General features: G+C 44.0%; 1 protein-coding gene across 3 annotated transcripts; it reads left to right on the top strand.

Moving 5' to 3' along the window:
- The first annotated feature begins 2,940 nt into the window (after positions 1–2,940).
- LOC122725951 (oocyte zinc finger protein XlCOF6-like) lies at positions 2,941–17,467 on the top strand. 3 transcript variants are annotated; one of them, XM_043963317.1, is made up of 6 exons: positions 2,941–3,134; positions 6,635–6,853; positions 7,526–7,584; positions 9,023–9,149; positions 11,203–11,295; positions 14,164–17,461. In XM_043963317.1, the coding sequence occupies exons 2-6, from the start codon at positions 6,817–6,819 to the stop codon at positions 16,728–16,730; spliced, it is 2,883 nt and encodes a 960-aa protein (XP_043819252.1). In that variant the 5' UTR covers positions 2,941–3,134; positions 6,635–6,816; the 3' UTR covers positions 16,731–17,461. The 3 variants fall into 3 exon arrangements, with proteins under 3 accessions (XP_043819252.1, XP_043819253.1, XP_043819254.1); XM_043963318.1 differs by lacking the exon at positions 9,023–9,149 and having other exon boundaries at positions 14,164–17,467; XM_043963319.1 differs by lacking the exons at positions 6,635–6,853; positions 7,526–7,584; positions 9,023–9,149 and having other exon boundaries at positions 14,164–17,467.
- Positions 17,468–17,919: the final 452 nt, after the last annotated feature.

Below are 17,919 nucleotides of genomic sequence, written 5' to 3'. Positions count from 1 at the left end.
ACACAACTGCAACAGTATTTTAAAGACAACCAACTTTGAACTTGGGAATGCTGCTCAACACAATGATCAACAATAATTCCATAGAACTGATGATGAAACATGCTCTTTAGCACCTAACAGAAATCATAGACTCAGAATGCAGATTGATACTTGACCTATATGGCAATTTGTTTTGCTTGATTATGCATTAAAACAACTGGGTCCTGAGGGATTCAAAATTGTGAGAAATGCTAATAGTTTGATGCGTGGTGAAATCTCAGAATAGCTTGATACATGAGGAGATCTTCTCAAGAGAAGCATGCCCATATAGGGAACAGCAGGGCACTATTACCTAGTGAATTACATCAACTCAAGAAAGAGAAAAGGTTTTCAGGGCTAGAGAAAGAAACCAGTTTGAGCTGACTCCTGCCAGTGTCCTAGAAAAAGTAGGTAAAAGGTTAATCCTAGTCTCTAATGAGCTTGCTTAATAGATTTATTAATATTAACTTCTCCCCTGTCTAAAACCTCCACTCCATTTTCAATCATCGGTCACATGAAGGTGTATGTATATAGGAAGGGTAATATATCAAGGAGGATTTAGCTAGAAGTCTTCTGAGAGAAGATTGTGAACCTGTGCCTAGCAACCTATGGTTGCTAAGGGGAGGGACTGATTTGATTATAGGTATAGGTAGGGTGTAGGATAAATACAAGGTGCTTGCTTTTCATCATTTGGCACGCACTGATTAGCTTTACTGTGGGTGACCCATTCTCATGAGAATGCAATAAAGGCTTTTGTCATACCAAAGCTGCCTCTGAAAGAACTTATTTTGAGAAGGTGGTCTGCACCTGTTTCTCACAAAAATAAAGATTATTTTTAAATTGTGGATATGCACAAATATTTAAAGTTATTTTTGAGGTAGCAATGAATGGAAATCTCTCCAAACTGGAGAATGCACAAGTTATGGTATGTAAATGTGATAAAATGCAATTATGCTATAAGGAATGATGAAGATAGAAAAAAAATACAATACCATTTTTCAAAGGATGATATAGCTGCTCCACCCCCTTGTTTCTCTTCCTAATGTCACAGGGAAAATAGGGTAGGGGGTTTGGGATAGGGGTAGGGGTTTGGGGTCCTTAGGAATTCCTCTTTAAAGAATTACACCCTCTTGCACACAAATCAAATAGATTAAGATAGTAGTTTATTTAAGGGCAGAGGAAGGGAAGGAAAACCAAGAGAGAAATCATTGGACTTCTCATGGGGAGAAAGGCATGGCATAGAGCATGGCTCTGAGATACCAATCTCCTTGAGCAGGAGACAGGCAGATACTTTTATAGAGGTCCAATCATGGTCAGATGAGGTGATCATCTGACTGTGGAAAGTTCCCCTATTGAGAGAGGACCATCCCCCACTGGTGGTGACTGGGGGAATTGGGTGAGGAGTGGCTGCAGATCTCTCAAGCCATCTCTCTCCTCCTCCTGCCACAAAGGCAGCAGCCACACCCAAATTTATCTCCCCAAGGGTGAGGGAGACTGGAATGAATGGGGGGGGGGAGGCGTGTCCCAGAGGTAGCTCAGTCCATCCGGTTCCACTTGTTTCTTTAGGTGTGTCTGTCCCTTGGTTTAGTTTCTCAAGGAGAAGGTTCTTTGATGTGCCCCAGAGAACTTCTGGGGCCCATAACACTAATAAGTCCCCCCCCCAATAATATTTTGCCTTGACTCCTGATATGCAGTGTGGCCACCTCCAGGAATGCCAACCAAAATCATAAAACAAGCACCCCCCCCCTCAGAAGGGGAGTTTGGAGCATAGCCCCTCCTCTTCCTGCCGACTGTATCCCTGTTTCTGTGCCCCCCACCCCCAGGCAGCAATGCCCCTATGGGGATTATACTTGGTGAATGGGGGTGCTGGGTTCGCTCTTCCTCCTCTCCCAGCTTCCCTGCCTTGGCTCATATAAAGTTTTGCATTGAAGTGAATAAGCAATGATGGTGAGTGTCCACTGGGAGCTGGAGCTTGACCTACGACTGTATGGAGAATGTCAGCTACCGAGTGGATGAACAGCAACAGCAGCTCCAGCCACCCGAAAGGGCCCCGGCACCTGCCTCTGGCCCTCCCTGGCAGCATGCCTGCGTTGAGGGTGCAAAGCACCCCAGAAGTTCTCTGGGGCACATCAAGGAATCTTCTCCTTGAGAAACTAAACCAGAGGACAGATACTCCTAGAGAGATAAGCAGAACCAGATCCGACTGAGCTAGCTTCCGGACCTCCACCCTTCATCCTGATCTCCCTTACCCATGGGGAGATAAGTTTGGGTGAAGCCGCTGCCTCTGTGTCCTGAAGGGAGAGATGGCTTCAGAGATGTAGCCACCCCTCACCCAATTCCTCCAGTCACCACCAGTGGGGGATGGTCCTCCCTCACTAAAGGAACTTTCCACAGGCAGATGGTCACACCCCCATCAGTCCCCTATAAAAGTACCTTCAGGTCGCGTGCTGGAGGAGATTGGTACCTCAGAGCCCCGTGCTTTGTTCCATACCTATCTCCCCAAGAGAAGTCCAAGGATTTCTCTTGGTTTCCCTTCCCCCCCTTCTCTTGCCCATCTTATTCTAACTGCTTTTGTGTGCAAAAGGGTGTAATTCTTTAAAGAAGAATTCCTAAGAACCCCAACCCCTAAACCAACCCTGTACCCATTTTCCCCCATAACACCTGGCACCATGCCACCCCGCCTAACCCCATGCCCCAAATTAATCCAATTTATCCCGATCAACCCAAGCCTATGAATAACCCAGCGTTGATAAGGGTCATTTTACAGACGAGGAAACTGAGACAAGGCGACTCTTCTCCAGAAGGGAGGGCCTCGATACTTTCTGGAGAATGGAGTCTGGTACCCGGGCTGCACCCCCAAAGCTCCCAGGGGCTGGGGCGCCTTCCTGCTTCCGGACTACATCTCCCAGAACGCACCCCTAGGCCATGCCGGGTTTTGGCCCCCTTGTCTCCCAGTCTTGGCTCAGTGCCGCAGAGCGCGATGCATTGTGGGAATGACCGTTCAGGACTGCGTGGTGGGAGGCCGCAATCTCTCTAATGAGACTGTCTCCGCCTCGTCCCGCCGCAGGGTCCGCTCCGCCTCCCTCTGTCCCTACCGTGGACCCTGGAGCTGAGAGGTGAGTGAGCTCGGAGGGAGTGCGCACGCGCGGCCCCAGCTCCGCTCTCCCCCTTCCCCTAGTCCTGCTGGGAGGGCTCAAGGTGTCAACCGGAGGCACCGCGCACGCGCGAGGCTGGCTCGGCGCCCCCCCCCACCCGACCCCCTGCTGGGAGCGCCTGGGTTAGGGTGGGGAGTCAGTGGCACGCGCGGACTCAGCTTCCCTGTCTTTTCCCTCCTTTCTGTGGTCGCGCGTGGGTATGTGACTGCACACGTGCGAGAATAGGTGTTTGTTTTTGCGTGTGAAAGTCCCGTGTAAATACGCGTAAATACCCCAGCATGAGTGTTGGGGGAGGAGGGACTCCGAGTGTGGCCTCGAGGTGCCACGTGCCTCCTCCCCTCCTGGTACCTCCAGCAGATGCACCAGGGTCACTTCCACATGTGGCCTTGAACCTGAACCCCCCCCCCCATTTACTCACTGAGCTCACCCTCCCCACTTTAGCCCCGCCCCCATTCTGGCAGCCAGTCAACAAGCATTTGTTAAGAGCTCACTGTATGCTAGGGGCTGTGCCAGGGACTGAGATTACAAAGAGGCCAAAACCGGAGGGGGGGGGGTCCGAGCAAAACATGGCCCCAACAAGATGAATGGAAGGGAAGTCCCTTGTGGGAGCCGGGTGGGAGGCGAAGACGCGGGAAGAAGGTGGCATTCGAACTCGGGCCCCAAGGAAGCCGAGGGCATACAGGGGCCCCGGCCGGGGTCAGAGGGTCCTGATCACTGAGAAGGCCAGTGTTGGGGAGACTCCCCGGCTGAAGCTTGGGCCTTGTTCTCCTGGGGGCACAGGCAAGGAGGAGGGATGTAATCAGTGCCTGCTCTGTGCCCAGCCCTTGCTGGGGGGGTGGGGCATCACAGACAAGCAAGACAGCCCTGCCTTCAAGGAGCCCATGTCCTCATGGGCAGCTGCAGGGGGTCAGCTGAGATGATGACCAGAATATCCGGCAGGTGGTCAGCCCTTTGGCCCCTTGTCTGGGACTCCACCCTGGACCCACTGGAGCCCTGGAGTTCATCTGCAAAGATATTTTTAGACAAGAAAAGAAGATCCAGAGGGTATTGTTTAGAGGTAATAGTTTAGTTCAGAGAATCTCTTTCATTTGTAGTTTTCTTAATTTGTTCATTTTGAAAGAAACTGATGTTGGTCAGTTTTGCTTTTTTTAATCGGATAACTAAGAATCATGTCCCTCATGACAGAGAATGGGCGCGCATCCTTGTGGGGTCCAAAATTGTCCAATCTTCTGGACATAGCATGAAGGCCCCTTATTATCGCATCCTCGGCCCCCTCTAACGAAGTGGACTTCAGAGTTTCCTCAGGACCTGAGATGCCCCACAGAAGAGGCAAAGGGAAATATTGAGTTTGATTGGATGATACACCTTGATTTGGACCCTCCAGGAGGAACAGAAATGATGGGGGGGGGTCAGAGAGGGGGCAGGGCAAGGGTCATCTCTGCTAACGAAGTGGTCACAAGGTGGGCCCCTCCTCATTCTGAGCAAGAGAGGCTGACCTAGAGATACAGACATAATTTGGGGGACTTCCCATATCAGGTCAGGACATTCCACTCATGCAGGGCATGGTCACACACTCATCAGCCAGAAGGATGGAAGTCCTCTAGTCACTTTACTTGTGGTTAGGCAAGTGAACTCAGTAACAACCAGTGAGCATTATTTATATCAGGTTAGTGAACAGTGCACTTAGAGCTCATGGTTAAAGTTTGGCATCTAATAAAAGAAAGACTCTAGCCAACATCAGCTAATTATTCCTATATCTAGGATACATTTATATATATTATATACATTATATATATACATACATATAAATAGATGTGATTCCTATACTCATGTTAGTTGGCTGACTAAATCTATATTAGTAGATAAGTATAATACTAATAATTGCTAACAATCACTACCCCTGTGTAATCACACTAAGTTGATTAATACTGATGGGAGATAAGTTTGGAATAAAATAAAGGTCTAAATTAATCATGTCCCTCATCCTAATGAAATGTCCTTCAGAAATCTGTGTGACTGAGTTTCAGTGCACAGAAGGATATATGGATGTATTGTCACATCCAAAAAAAGTGCTCACCTGTTGGCCATCGTTCTGGTATTTACTTGACGCCTATACTAGGTCCCAAGGCCTTCCTTGTTTCTCCTGTGGTGTCAGCTACATAGTGCTCTTCCTTCCTTCCTTCCTTCCTTCCTTCCTTCCTTCCTTCCTTCCTTCCTTCCTTCCTTCCTTCCTTCCTTCCTTCCTTCCTTCCTTCCTTCCTTTCTTTCTCTCTCCCTCTCTCTTTCTCTTTCTTTCTTTCTTTTTAGTATTTTTAAATTTTATTTTAGTTTTCAACATTTGTTTTTATAAGATTCCTAGTTCCAAATTTTTTTCCTTCCTTCCCTCTTCCCTAAGACAGAAAGCAATCTAATGTAGGTTATATATGTACAATCACATTAAACATATTTCTGCATTATTCGTGTTGTAAAAGAAGAATCAGAAAAAGGGGAAAAACCTCAAAAAAGAAAAAAAATAGAAATAGTAGGGTTCAATCTGTATTCAGAGTCCACAGTTCTTTTTTCTGCCTTTGGAATTATCTTGGATCATTGTATCACTGAGAAGAACCAAGTCTATCATAGTCGATCACACAATGTTATGCAATGCTTTTTATTGATTTTCTTTTCTTTTTTGGTTTTGGTTTTTGGGGCAGTGAGGGTTAAGTGACTTGCCCAGGGTCACACAGCTAGTAAGTGTCAAGTGTCTGAGGCCAGATTTGAACTCAAGTCCTCCTGAATCCAAGGCCAGTTTTTTATCCACTGTGCCACCTAGCCGCCCCTTACACAATGCTTTTTAAGTCAATATTTCTCAGTTGAATGGAATTCATTACTCACTTATTTTTGTGTCTAAGAGCCATGACTGTCTCTGAAGGCCCTGAATTACTATGTGTGGGCTGCGTGTTTATGGACATTCATGTGCTGGTGTGTGTGACCCACATATACATTAAGGGGATGAAGGGATAAACCTGACAGTTGTGGCGTGTTGGGATATATGTGCATGTTTTGAGGGTCTTTGAGTAAGTTTAAAAGTTGACCTATTTGGGGAAAGAGGAACTGTCATCTTACCCACCCACCCCCACCTCAGTACATGCGACTCCTGAACCTTTGCCATGGCCTCTGTAGTTCAGCACCACATGGTTGCTGGCCTCCGCGTTAGATCCTATTTCTCCAACTATGTGAGGTAGTAAAGGGTCACTTATATAGTGGCATAGTATCCACCAGTCCTTATGTTTAGGGCATGGATGGCTTAGAGAGCCCTGTGTTATGCTGTGCCATTATGACTCCTGGCTCCCTCCTGCTGGCTCCCTGGTTGAGTCCTCAGGGCCAGGTGGGAAGCAACAGAGATACAGGGTCCAGCTGGGGAAGGGGATCTGAGCCACAGAGACAAGGGCCCAGTTACGGTGACCTTGCTTCTCCTCTTCCAGGCCTCAGCTTCCCTGGAAGGTGAAGGGTGGAGAGGACACACCCCCAGGAGCCCACTCCTCCCTTGAGATCTTCCCCCAGGCTGGAGGGCAGCACCTGAGGTGAAGGAGTAGCCCCAGGCTCCGTGGATGGGGCAGTGACTCCAGGCAGTCAGAGCAGGGAGAGCCCAGCCAGGACGGGGACCATGGCAGAGCTGGTGCTGGTGCCAGAGGGGAGAGGAGGTGAGTGTCTCAGACTGGGGGGATGGAACCTCCTCAGTGGAGGAGATGAGGAAGTAGCTGCCTCAGGGACCCAGGGGAAGGGAGAACTAAGACAGCTTCGGCCCCCATGTTAGGGCCTTCCTCTCCTGTCCACCCTTCCGTGCAGGCTGTTATCAGATTGTGACCCACCAGCACTGCCTGGCCTGGGAGGTGGTTTCATTTGATTCTGGTCACTAAGCATTGATTAAGTGGCTAAAATCCAAGTGCTGTAAAGATTGGCAGAAGAGGAAGGATCCTGCTGAGGGTAGTGTGTATGTGCAGGGCGCTTAGACAAACATGGCCTTGGGATATTCTTCAGTGGTGATTGGTGCCTGATGGACCGTGTGGGCACAGGTATAGCTAGGGGGAGTCCAAGTCAAATGGAACTGGGGGCCACTAAATCAGGATCCACACAGTGACTTAGAAAATCACTCAGTTTTACACCTTTCTTTTCTCATCCATTTCCCTTTTAAATCTTTCCCAACTATATTTTAATCGGCCGCATTGTGGGCCACCTGAGGCCCATATGTGTGGCCCCTCTGATCCAGTGTGTGGGATAGACAGTGGAGAGGGGGTCCAGGGTGTCAGTGAAGGCTTTGATTAGCAGCCATAAGGCAGGGTTGATTCCCCCATAACTTCCCTCTCCTTGTCCAGCTCAGCCTACACGACATGAGGAGGGAATGAACTCTGGCTTCCTGACAGTGAGAATTCAGGTGAGTTTGAGTTTACTTTCTCTCCCCGCTCAGTGTAACATTTCTTTCTATAATCTTCAATGTTCACCCAAGTACCTTTTAGGCTCCCTAGCCTTAGTGATTCTTCTCCAGAATCGTCTGGCTCTCTTGATTCATGGCACAGAGAAGGTAAATCCACAGAACTGGAGTGTCTCCATTATACAAAACAGCAGATTTTAGAATAAATGTATATAATTTGAAAACCAGTTGTGAGTGATGGGACTTCAACATTTAAATGTGAGTCCAAAAAAAAAAAAGAAAAAAGAAATTTAAAATACAATTAAAATTAAAAACCAAACAAACAAAAAATTGGTTTTAGATGTGAGTTTAAAAGTTGGGCTAGTTGACCTGAAGGGTCCCTCCTAACGCTTAAGATTTTTTACCCTTTTTTTTTTTTTTGCGGGGCAATTGGGGTTAAGTGACTTGCCCAGGGTCACACAGCTAGTGTCAAGTGCCTGAAGTTGGATTTGAACTCAGGTCCTCCTGAATTCAGGGCCAGTACTCTATCCACTGCACCACCTAGCTTCCCCTTTTACCTTCATTTTAACATAATTAAGTTCTTTCTATGTGCCGGGCATTGTGGACACAGGGATGCTACTCTGGAAAGTTCTGTTCAGTTTGTGCTGCCCGACTTTTTAACAGTGCCATTGAGAACCAGGAGAGTGGTAAGGTTATATGAGATTACTTGGTTGATATGACAACAGAAAGACTTTTTTTTGGATGAGTCCCTGATTATTACACCAAGCAAAGTTTTGTTTTGTTTTTTTTAAAGGTTATGCATTACAATCATGTTAAACATATTCCCACATTAGTCATGTTCTAGGAGAAGAATCAGAACCAAAGGAAAAAAAGACTCAAGAAAGAATAAACAAGAATAACAAAAAAGCAACAGCAAAAGTAGAAATAGTCTGCTTCACTCAGCATTCAGACTCCATAGTTCTTTTTCTGAATGTGGAGAGCATTTTCTACCATGAGTCTTTTGGATCATTGTAAAAGCAAAATTTCAAAGGAGACTATGTTTGCTCCCACCATGGAATCTCTCCTCCCCAGGGCCCATCATACAAAGGATTATCTGTAGGAGGCATCCCAAATACTCTTTTTTGTGAGTCTGTCATCAATGTGGTTTTCTCAAAACCATACACAACCTAGGGGCAGCTAGGTGGCACAGTGGATAAATCACGGGACCTGGAGTCAGGAGGACCTGAGTTCAAATTCAGCTTCAGATACTTGAAACTTACTAGCTGCGTGACCCTGGGCAAGTCACTTAACCCTTATTGCCCCCCCCCCCAAAAAGATGAATGTGAGCACTTTGGGGAAATGATGTATATGCTACTGAGTCTAGCATAAATTGAGGCATATAAGGAATCGAGAAATGTTTGGAAGTAGCATCCTTGGTTAAGCAGGAATATGTTTGATCCAGGCATCAGTGACATTCAGGGACGTGGCTGTGGACTTCAGTGGGGAGGAGTGGAGATGTCTAGCACCTGCCCAGAGGGCCCTGTACAGGGATGTGATGTGGGAGACCTATGAGAACCTCGTCTTCCTAGGTAAGGGCTACTGTCCCTGTGACTCAGAACTTGCTCCAGGGTGTCATTGCATCTTCCTTGCTGTGGGTCTGAGAAGCTCCACTGAGCGTTGGCTTGTTTGTTGTGCAAGAATATTGGCAGTTATCGTATGGGAAGAAGAGGCCCAGATCCTATCTGTTCTGTAGGCCCCAGTGAGCTTGTACAGATGGAAACCCCGTCATCGCCTGTGCTGACACTCAGGCTGTCTCCTCTCTACCTCTGGGACTCTTAGGCCACCGGCTCTTCCTGAATTACCAGGGGGATGATAAGGCCGCTTCCCCCCACAACACACACATTCTTCCCTTGGGAGCCCTTTCCCTAGACCTTTTGGGTTAATTTTTTTTTAAAGTCTCAAGTTAGAAGAAAGTTAATGGGTCAGACCTCATCCCTCTTGTGGTTCAGGAAGCACCAAGGACTCCCTAGAATCACTTATAGAAACCCGTGGTGTCCAAAGCCTTTTCCAACCCGACTTCAGGCTTCCTTTCCAGGCTCATCACACGTTATTCTACTTCCTCCGATTGATCAGTTGGTCAGTAAACATTTGTTAGGCACTTCCTCCTGTGTGCCTGCCTTACTTCCTGTCCTCCCACAGTACAACCCCCATCTCTCTTTCCACACCTCTGTGTGACCTAGCTCAGGGGCCAGCCACCTCCTCAGTGATGCCCTTCCTGATCCCTACTGCTGCCAGTGTCTTTGTCCCAAAATTACCTTGGGTTTGCTTTTTTGGGGGGGGGTTACCTATATTTTATTTACTCATATACATATATGTTGTTCTCTTCCATTGAATGAAAGCTACTCCTTGGCATTGATTCTTGTGTTCTTTATGTCAGCACTGCCTGCCCTAGTACCTGGTGCATAACAGGTGCTTATTAAGTACCCATCAAGTGACTGAGATCCCTGAATCTCAACTAAGATTGGAGAAAAGGTCTTAATTTCTTTTTTTTTTTGGCGGGGCAATGGGGGTTAAGTGACATGCCCAGGGTCACACAGCTAGTTAAGTGTCAAGTGTCTGTGGCCGGATTTGAATTCAGGTCCTCCTGAATCCAGGGCCGGTGCTTTATCCACTGCACCACCTAGCTGCCCCTAAAGGTCTTAATTTCTTAACAGAAAGTGGCTCCAGTCAACTTGTTTACTTTCAGAGCATAATTTAGATCTGTGACCCATACTCAAGCAGTTCTCTGCTTTGTAAAGTCTGCCTGGTGATGTACATTATAAACCATCCATGCATGGCCATCCTGTGTCCAATTTGCCACGTCCTCCCATAGAGTGGCCGACAGGGGTCCCCTCCACAAATGCTGGAGGCCACCTCCCCTCCCTGGACATTATGAGTAGAATACTTACCTTGTCCGTCTGTTGCCTTTCCCTCTCTTCTCATTTTCCTATGCATGTCCTTAGGACGTACTTTATCCAGTTTTGTGACTTCCTCCTTGGTTATGTGTCACGGGTTATTCAAACCCTCCATTAATTAGCTTGTTCATTGCCCTCCATGCAATGTTCACGTTTAGTTCTTTCTAGATTGTCTTATTCCTCCTATTACAACTATGCTGGTTGGTATGGAAAAGAATGAGTCTATCTTCTGGGGTCAGAGAAAGAACTTAGCAATTCCCCAAAGGTACCACTGTGACAGAAGACAGTGAGGTCCTCCCTCAGTGGAGGACGCTGTGCTGACCACATCAATCTTTGCAGTATTTTAGAGCCTTCTGAAAGAGGTCGATAAGCACTCAATGGTTTGGCCTTTTCATCCACAGAGGAAAAAACAAGCGGATAAAGGATGGTTCTACACGCATTTGGATGGCAACCTCCAGAGCTTGTCCACCCCTGTGAACAGTCAGTGCAGATGGACAAGTTCTTGGACCTGGCACTGTGACACATCTTCCTCCCTGGAGATACACAACACAAAAGCAGACACGCCAAAAAGCCTCCGTACTGCTCTCGCTGATTTGCTAGCTGCCGGATTTTCCATGAAGAACTTTTCCATGAACCCCCAGACACCTTCCTGTCTCCTTCAGTTTCTCATTTATCTCCCTCTGTGTAGGAATTCCTGTTTGCATACTGGACGTGATCTCCCTGTTGGAGAGAGAAGCACCATGGAGGTCCAAGGGAGAGATTCACAGAGGCCTTTGTCCAGGTGAGTGAGTCACCCCAGGCAGCTTCTGCCTTGAACCATTCTGTTGCCTCACTTTTGTCACAGCATCACTAAATCCCACAATATGACCACTGAGTTTTTTTCCCTCTTATTATTAATGGCTTTGTTGCTTTTCAGAAAAGACTGCACCATTTCAGAGTTCTGCCAGTTGGATAATACCATGGCTACATCTCCACAGCCCCCCTGACACCACAGTCTGTAATTTCCCTTTGAACTTCGCAGATTTTATGTTTTATCTTTAGGGGGTTTTCAGTTGAATTTTTACAATTATTGGAGCATTTGAACAACCTTCTTATGGCTGTTGCTAATTCGTGTTCCTTTCCAAATGTTTTTGAAATCTTTAGTCAAGCCTTATTCTCCTCACCTTGATTTTTTTCTTTTAAATTTAGTTTTTTTTCTGAATTTCACAAATACCAATAAAGATTAACATATCCATATATAAAAGAATAGAAAAAAGGTTGTTTATGAAACTGTGAACCTCCAATATGTCCCATTAGTTTCTTTCTTAAAAAGTATAAAATCAAATTAGTACATTGGCTACTTATATCTCCTGAACCTCTTTCTGCTCCCCTTGCATTCTTTTAATTCTTCATTAGCAGTTTTTCTTTTGCTCTTTTTTTGGGCATCCCTGTCTCAAGCCCTGCTCCTCCCTTCCTATATTTGCCTTCCCTCCCCACCCTCCCCATCACCTCTTTTTTTTTTTTGCAGGGCAATGGGGGTTAAGTGACTTGCCCAGGCTCACACAGCTAGTAAGTGTCAAGTGTCTGAGGCCGGATTTTAACTCAAGTACTCCTGAATCCAGGGCCGGTGCTCTATCCATTGTGCCACCTAGCTGCCCCCCATCTATGACTCCTTTTTAACCAAAGATAATATCAGCTTTATTGGCTGCCATGTACAGTGCTTAACTTAAATTGAGCAAGCTTCTATGGAACTAAAATGACTGGACCTTTATCAGATGAACTACAATTTAGATATCCCTCCCATATTTTATCTTTGCTGAGATGTTTCTGAATTAAAATATAGGACTTTACTTTTATCACTATTATGTTTTTACTAATTTCAAACCCATTGATTTACCTTTTTAGCATCTCTTTGGATTCTAACCTATCTATATTGTTAGCTATCCCTCTAAGCTTTGCATTATTTGCAAATTACACTGGCTATGAATGTGATTTCTTTCTTTCTTTCTTTCTTTTTTTTTTTTTGTGAGGCAGTTGGGGTTAAGTGACTTGCCCAGGGTCACACAGCTAGTTAAGTGTCAAGTGTCTCAGGCCGGATTTGAACTCAGGTACTCTTGAATCCAGGGCCGGTGCTCTATCTACTGCGCCACCTAGCTGCCCTGTGAATGTGATTTCATTCAAGTTATTGATAATTTTTTTTAAATGAGGCCCTAGTTTAGTGAAAATGACACCTTTAATCTGTGAAATTGAAAATTAATACCCTACTTTATTTTGTATTATGTTAATAAAGCTTAGTCAGCTTATTTTTATTTATTTATTTATTTTTGGTGGGGTAATGAGGGTTAAGTGACTTGCCCAGGGTCACACAGCTAGTAAGTGTCAAGTGTCTGAGGCCGGATTTGAACTCAGGTCCTCCTGAATCCAGGGCTGGTGTTTTATCCACTGAGCCACCTAGCTGCCCCACTTAGCCAGTTTATTATGAATAATTGTTGTTGTTTGTCCTTTGTCCTTCATTCTCAAAGAGGACCAAGACATCAGGGTGATGGCATGACTTGCACTGAATTGGATTTAAGTGAGGAAACGCTGTGCAAGGTCACCAACCTCCCTCTCTCTTCCAGAGTCATCTGTGTCCAGTGGCAAGATATAGATCAGGACAACTAGAGAAGATGTTTAAAGCAATTGGGGTTAAGTGATTTGCCCAGGGTCATGAGTAAGTGTCTGAGGTGAGATTTGAGCTCAGGTCCTCTTGACTCTGGGGCTAGTGCTCCATCTACTGTGCCACCTAGCTGCTCCATATGAATTAATAATCAATCCACTATGTATTGGAAGGAGATGAGTCAATCTGGTGATAGGATATTTGCCCATAACGAGACTTTCTAAAGGATGTTAGTCTGGGGGTGTTGGTCCACGTGGTGAGGAACTGATTTAAGCTGTACCATCCAATTTTGGCTTTTGTAATTTCTTATATTTATAGAAAACATTTTGTAAATCAAGTTGAAATTTACTGTGCATTCCTTTCTTCTTGGTTGCTTTTGAAATCATCTTGCCCTTTATTGCAGATGGGTAATAATAGATTTCTATGATTTGAATTTTATGTTTACTCCATTTTCATAGTCAATAGATTTTTATTGAAACTATTTACAAAATTTTTTGAAATTAAAAAAAAAGTCACTAAACTATACTGATTCTATTATTTTGTTCTAAACAATTTTGGAAGAGCCCATCAATTCCTAGGTTCTCCCCAGATCTGTTCATTTTATCTGTATAGATTCCAAGTTAAATATATTTCTAGGTGAAGAATTTTCTGAGCTAGTTTTTCCCATTTCTATGTGGTTTTCCACTCTTCTATTCTGCAGAAAATAATTTTGTTTTTCCCCGAGTTGTTTTTAATGACATCTAAATTTGCTTTCATTTCTCTAAGATCTATATCATTTAGTCCTGGGCACCCAGGTTTATGTTCATTTAGTCCTAGGTACCCAGATACATGTTAGTGTCTCCTCCCACCTTTGACTTCAGTTCCCTCAAGCTGTGGTTCTTCTCTACTTGGTCCAGCTTGAACACCATTCTCCTTGGTAGACAAGAGAGAAACTAAAACTTGCTCTAAAGAGAATTCCTTTCTCCCGCCAAAGCTAACAGTAACTAGTGACCTTTTGTCTCTTATTTCTTTCAGATTTCCTTCATGAGAACAGGTTTGAAAGCAAGGATTCAAGTCTGATACAGGGCGTTTGCATGGGAGCATCATTCAAGAAAAGGCTGCCTAAGGATATGGTAGTCAGGCATTGCAAGATAGGAGAAGCTAGGGAATGTGATGTTTCTTTGGAGAAACAGAAGTACAAGCAGGAGAGACAATCCAGACAAGTAACAGTCACTCCCAGAACAACTTTTAATAAAATGGTCCTACCTCACTGTTCTCCATTTGGGAGAAATTTGAGTCTGAGGTCAATCTTGATTTCACTGTGCAGAGAGACGATGGGAAAATGTCTCCATCAATATAAGACACATGGAATGAGCTTCCAGAATTATCCTGACCTAATTACATGTAATACACTTTCTTTAGGGAGGAACCTTTCCAAGTATTACAAATGCAGGAAGCCCTTCAGTTACCACTCAGATGTAGTTAAATTTTATAGAATACATGATGGAAGTAAGTTAGCACATATTAAACACACTGAATATGAGAAAGCCTTCAGCCACAGGCGAAGCCCAACTAAACAAAAGATTCATATTAGAAATAAATCCTTTGCATATAATGAATGTAAGAAAGACTTTACTTGGAAAGCAAACCTTATTTGCCACCAGAAAACTCATACTGAAGAGAAACTCTTTCATCATAATGAATGTGGAAAAACCTTCAACAGGAGGGATGACCTTTCCAGACATAAGGGAACTCATACCGCAGAGATATCTTTTGCATGTAATGAATGTGGCATAAGCTTTAAGCACTGGTCAAATCTTTTTACCCATCAAAGGACTCATACAGGAAAGAAACCTTTTGTGTGTAATGAATGTGGGAAAGCCTTCAGTGAGAGTGTAGTACTCAAAAGCCATCAGAGAATTCATACTGGAGAGAAACCCTTTGAATGTAATGAGTGTGGGAAAGCATTTAGCCAGAGGGGACATCTTATTACCCATCAGAGAATTCATACTGGAGAGAAACCCTTTGCATGTAATTCATGTGGGAAGGCTTTCAGCCAACGTGAAATACTCAAAAGCCATCAGAGAATTCATACTGGGGAAAAGCCTTTTGTATGTACTAAATGTGGGAAAGCCTTTAGGCATAGGTCAAGCCTTATTATCCATCAAAAAATTTATATTAGGGAGAAGCCCTTTGCATGTGAAGAATGTGGAAAAGCCTTCAGTAAGAGCGAAGTACTCAGAAACCATCAAAGAATTCATACAGGAGAGAAACCCTTTGCATGTAATAAATGTGGAAAAGCATTTAGGTATAATTCTAGCCTTAAAACCCATCAGAGGACTCATAGTGGGGAGAAACCTTTTGAATGTAATGAATGTGGAAAATCCTTCAGTGAGAGTGTAGTACTCAAGAGGCATCAGAGAATTCACACTGGAGAGAAACCTTTTGAATGTAATGAATGTGGAAAATCCTTCAGTGATAGTGTAGTACTCAAAAGCCATCAGAGAATTCATACTGGTGAGAAACCCTTTGAATGTAATGAATGTGGGAAAGCATTTAGCCAGAGGGGACATCTCATTACCCATCAGCGAATACATACTGGAGAGAAACCATTTGCATGTAGTGAATGTGGGAAAGGTTTCAGAAATAGGACGAATCTTATCACTCATCATAGAACTCATACTGGGGAGAAACCCTTTGCTTGTTGTGAGTGTGGGAAAGCTTTTAGCAGGAGGGAACATCTTACTAGACATCAGAGAACTCATACTGGAGAGAAACCCTTTGCATGCAATGAATGTGGGAAAGCCTTTAGGCACCGGTCACACCTTATTACCCACCAGAGAACTCATACTGGAGAGAAACCCTTTGTGTGTGATGAATGTGGGAAAACCTTCAGCCAGAGTGAAATACTCAAAAGCCATCAGAGAATTCATACTGGGGAAAAGCCTTTTGTATGTACTGAATGTGGGAAAGCCTTTAGGTATAGGTCAAGCCTTATTATCCACCAAAGAACTTATATTGGGGAGAAACCCTTTGCATGTGATGAATGTGGGAAAGCCTTCAGTGAGAGTGAAGTACTGAAAAGCCATCAAAGAATGCACACTGGAGAGAAACCTTTTGAATGTAATGAATGTGGGAAAGCCTTCCGCCATAGAGGGCATCTTATTAATCATCAGAGAACCCATAGTGGAGAGAAACTCTTTTCATGTAGTGAATGTGGTAAAGCCTTCAGTGAAAATGAATTACTCAAAATCCATCAGAGAAGTCATACTGGTGAGAAACCCTTTGAATGTAATGAATGTGGGAAAAGCTTCAGCAGGAGGGAACACCTTATTAACCATCAGAGAATTCATACAGGAGAGAAACCTTTTGCTTGTCATGAATGTGGGAAGGGCTTCAGCCAAAGGGGGAATCTTATTATCCATCAGAGAATTCATACTAGGGAGAAACCCTTTGTACATAGTGAATGTGGGAAAGCTTCCATTGAGAGTGTGGTACTCAAAAGCCATCAGAGGATTCACACTGAAGAGAAATCCTTTGAATATGAAGAATGTAGGAAAGGTTTCAGCCATATGACAAATTATTTCTTATCAGCAAACTGATACTGGGGTAGATACTTTCTGTACAATTAATATAGAAAAGTCTTTAGTGAGAATAAAGTACTCAAGTTAGAGAATTCAGTGCAGATAAGTCTTTTCAATGTATAGAAGCTTTCTGCAGATTACTAATCACATAACTCATTGGAGAGAGACCATTTACATTTCTATGAATTTGGGAAAGACTTCAGTGGAGAGGGAAGTACTTAAAGAATGTGCACTAGTGGGAAACCCCCCGGTATAATGGATGTGGGACAAATATTGTTGAAAATGTTATTAACGGGGGCAGCTAGATGGCGCAGTGGATAGAGCACCGGCCCTGGAGTCAGGAGTACCTGAGTTCAAATCCGGCCTCAGACACTTAATACTTAACTAGCTGTGTGACCCTGGGCAAGTCACTTAACCCCAATTGCCTCACTAAAAAAAAAAAAAAACAAAACAAAAAACAGAAAATGTTATTAACCATCAGAGAATCCATACTAGAGAAAAAATTCTTTGTATGTAATTAATGTGGAAGGCCTTTAACCAACTTAGAATTGTATTTGCCTGTTAGCAAATCTTATTTCTCATCTAATAAATCATACTGGAAACTTTTTAGATGTAACAAATATGAGGAAATCTGTAGACAAACCTTATTAGAGGTGTTGAAACATTTTTAATGTAATAAAATGAATAATTGCTTATGATTCCATGTTGACTTGGCTTGGGGGGGGTCCTCTAAAGTAAGTGAGGAATCTTGTTTGACTCTGTTCAAGTTAACATTTTTACTAATGTCTCATCAAAGGGCACAGGTGGCATGTTCGTCAAATTTGCACATAAAATAGGGCTTAGGGGAAGCTAGGTGGCACAGTGGATAAAGCACTGACCCTGGATTCAGGAGTACCTGAGTTCAAATCCAGCCTCAGACACTTGATACTTACTAGCTGTGTGACCCTTAACCCCCATTGCCCCGCAAAAAAAAGAAAAAGAAAAAGAAAAAAAAAAACAGGGTTTAGAGGGATGGTTTACATACTGGATGCCAGAATGTATATCCAAAAGGATACTTAAAGATTAGAGCATTTGGGCTGAATATAAATAAGAAGGAATTTGATGGGAGATTAAATAAAAAGTGCTAGAGTATGAAGAAAATCTACTCCAAAAAGTTAAAATATAAGGGGTTAGACAGACAGTAGTTATGAAAAAAGTGAGAGTTTTA

Source organism: Dromiciops gliroides, chromosome 4, assembly GCF_019393635.1.
Source record: "Dromiciops gliroides isolate mDroGli1 chromosome 4, mDroGli1.pri, whole genome shotgun sequence".
Classification (NCBI taxonomy): Eukaryota; Metazoa; Chordata; class Mammalia; order Microbiotheria; family Microbiotheriidae; genus Dromiciops; species Dromiciops gliroides.
The sequence above is the reverse complement of the archived record's forward strand: the minus strand, read 5'-3'. Positions and strand labels throughout refer to the sequence as shown.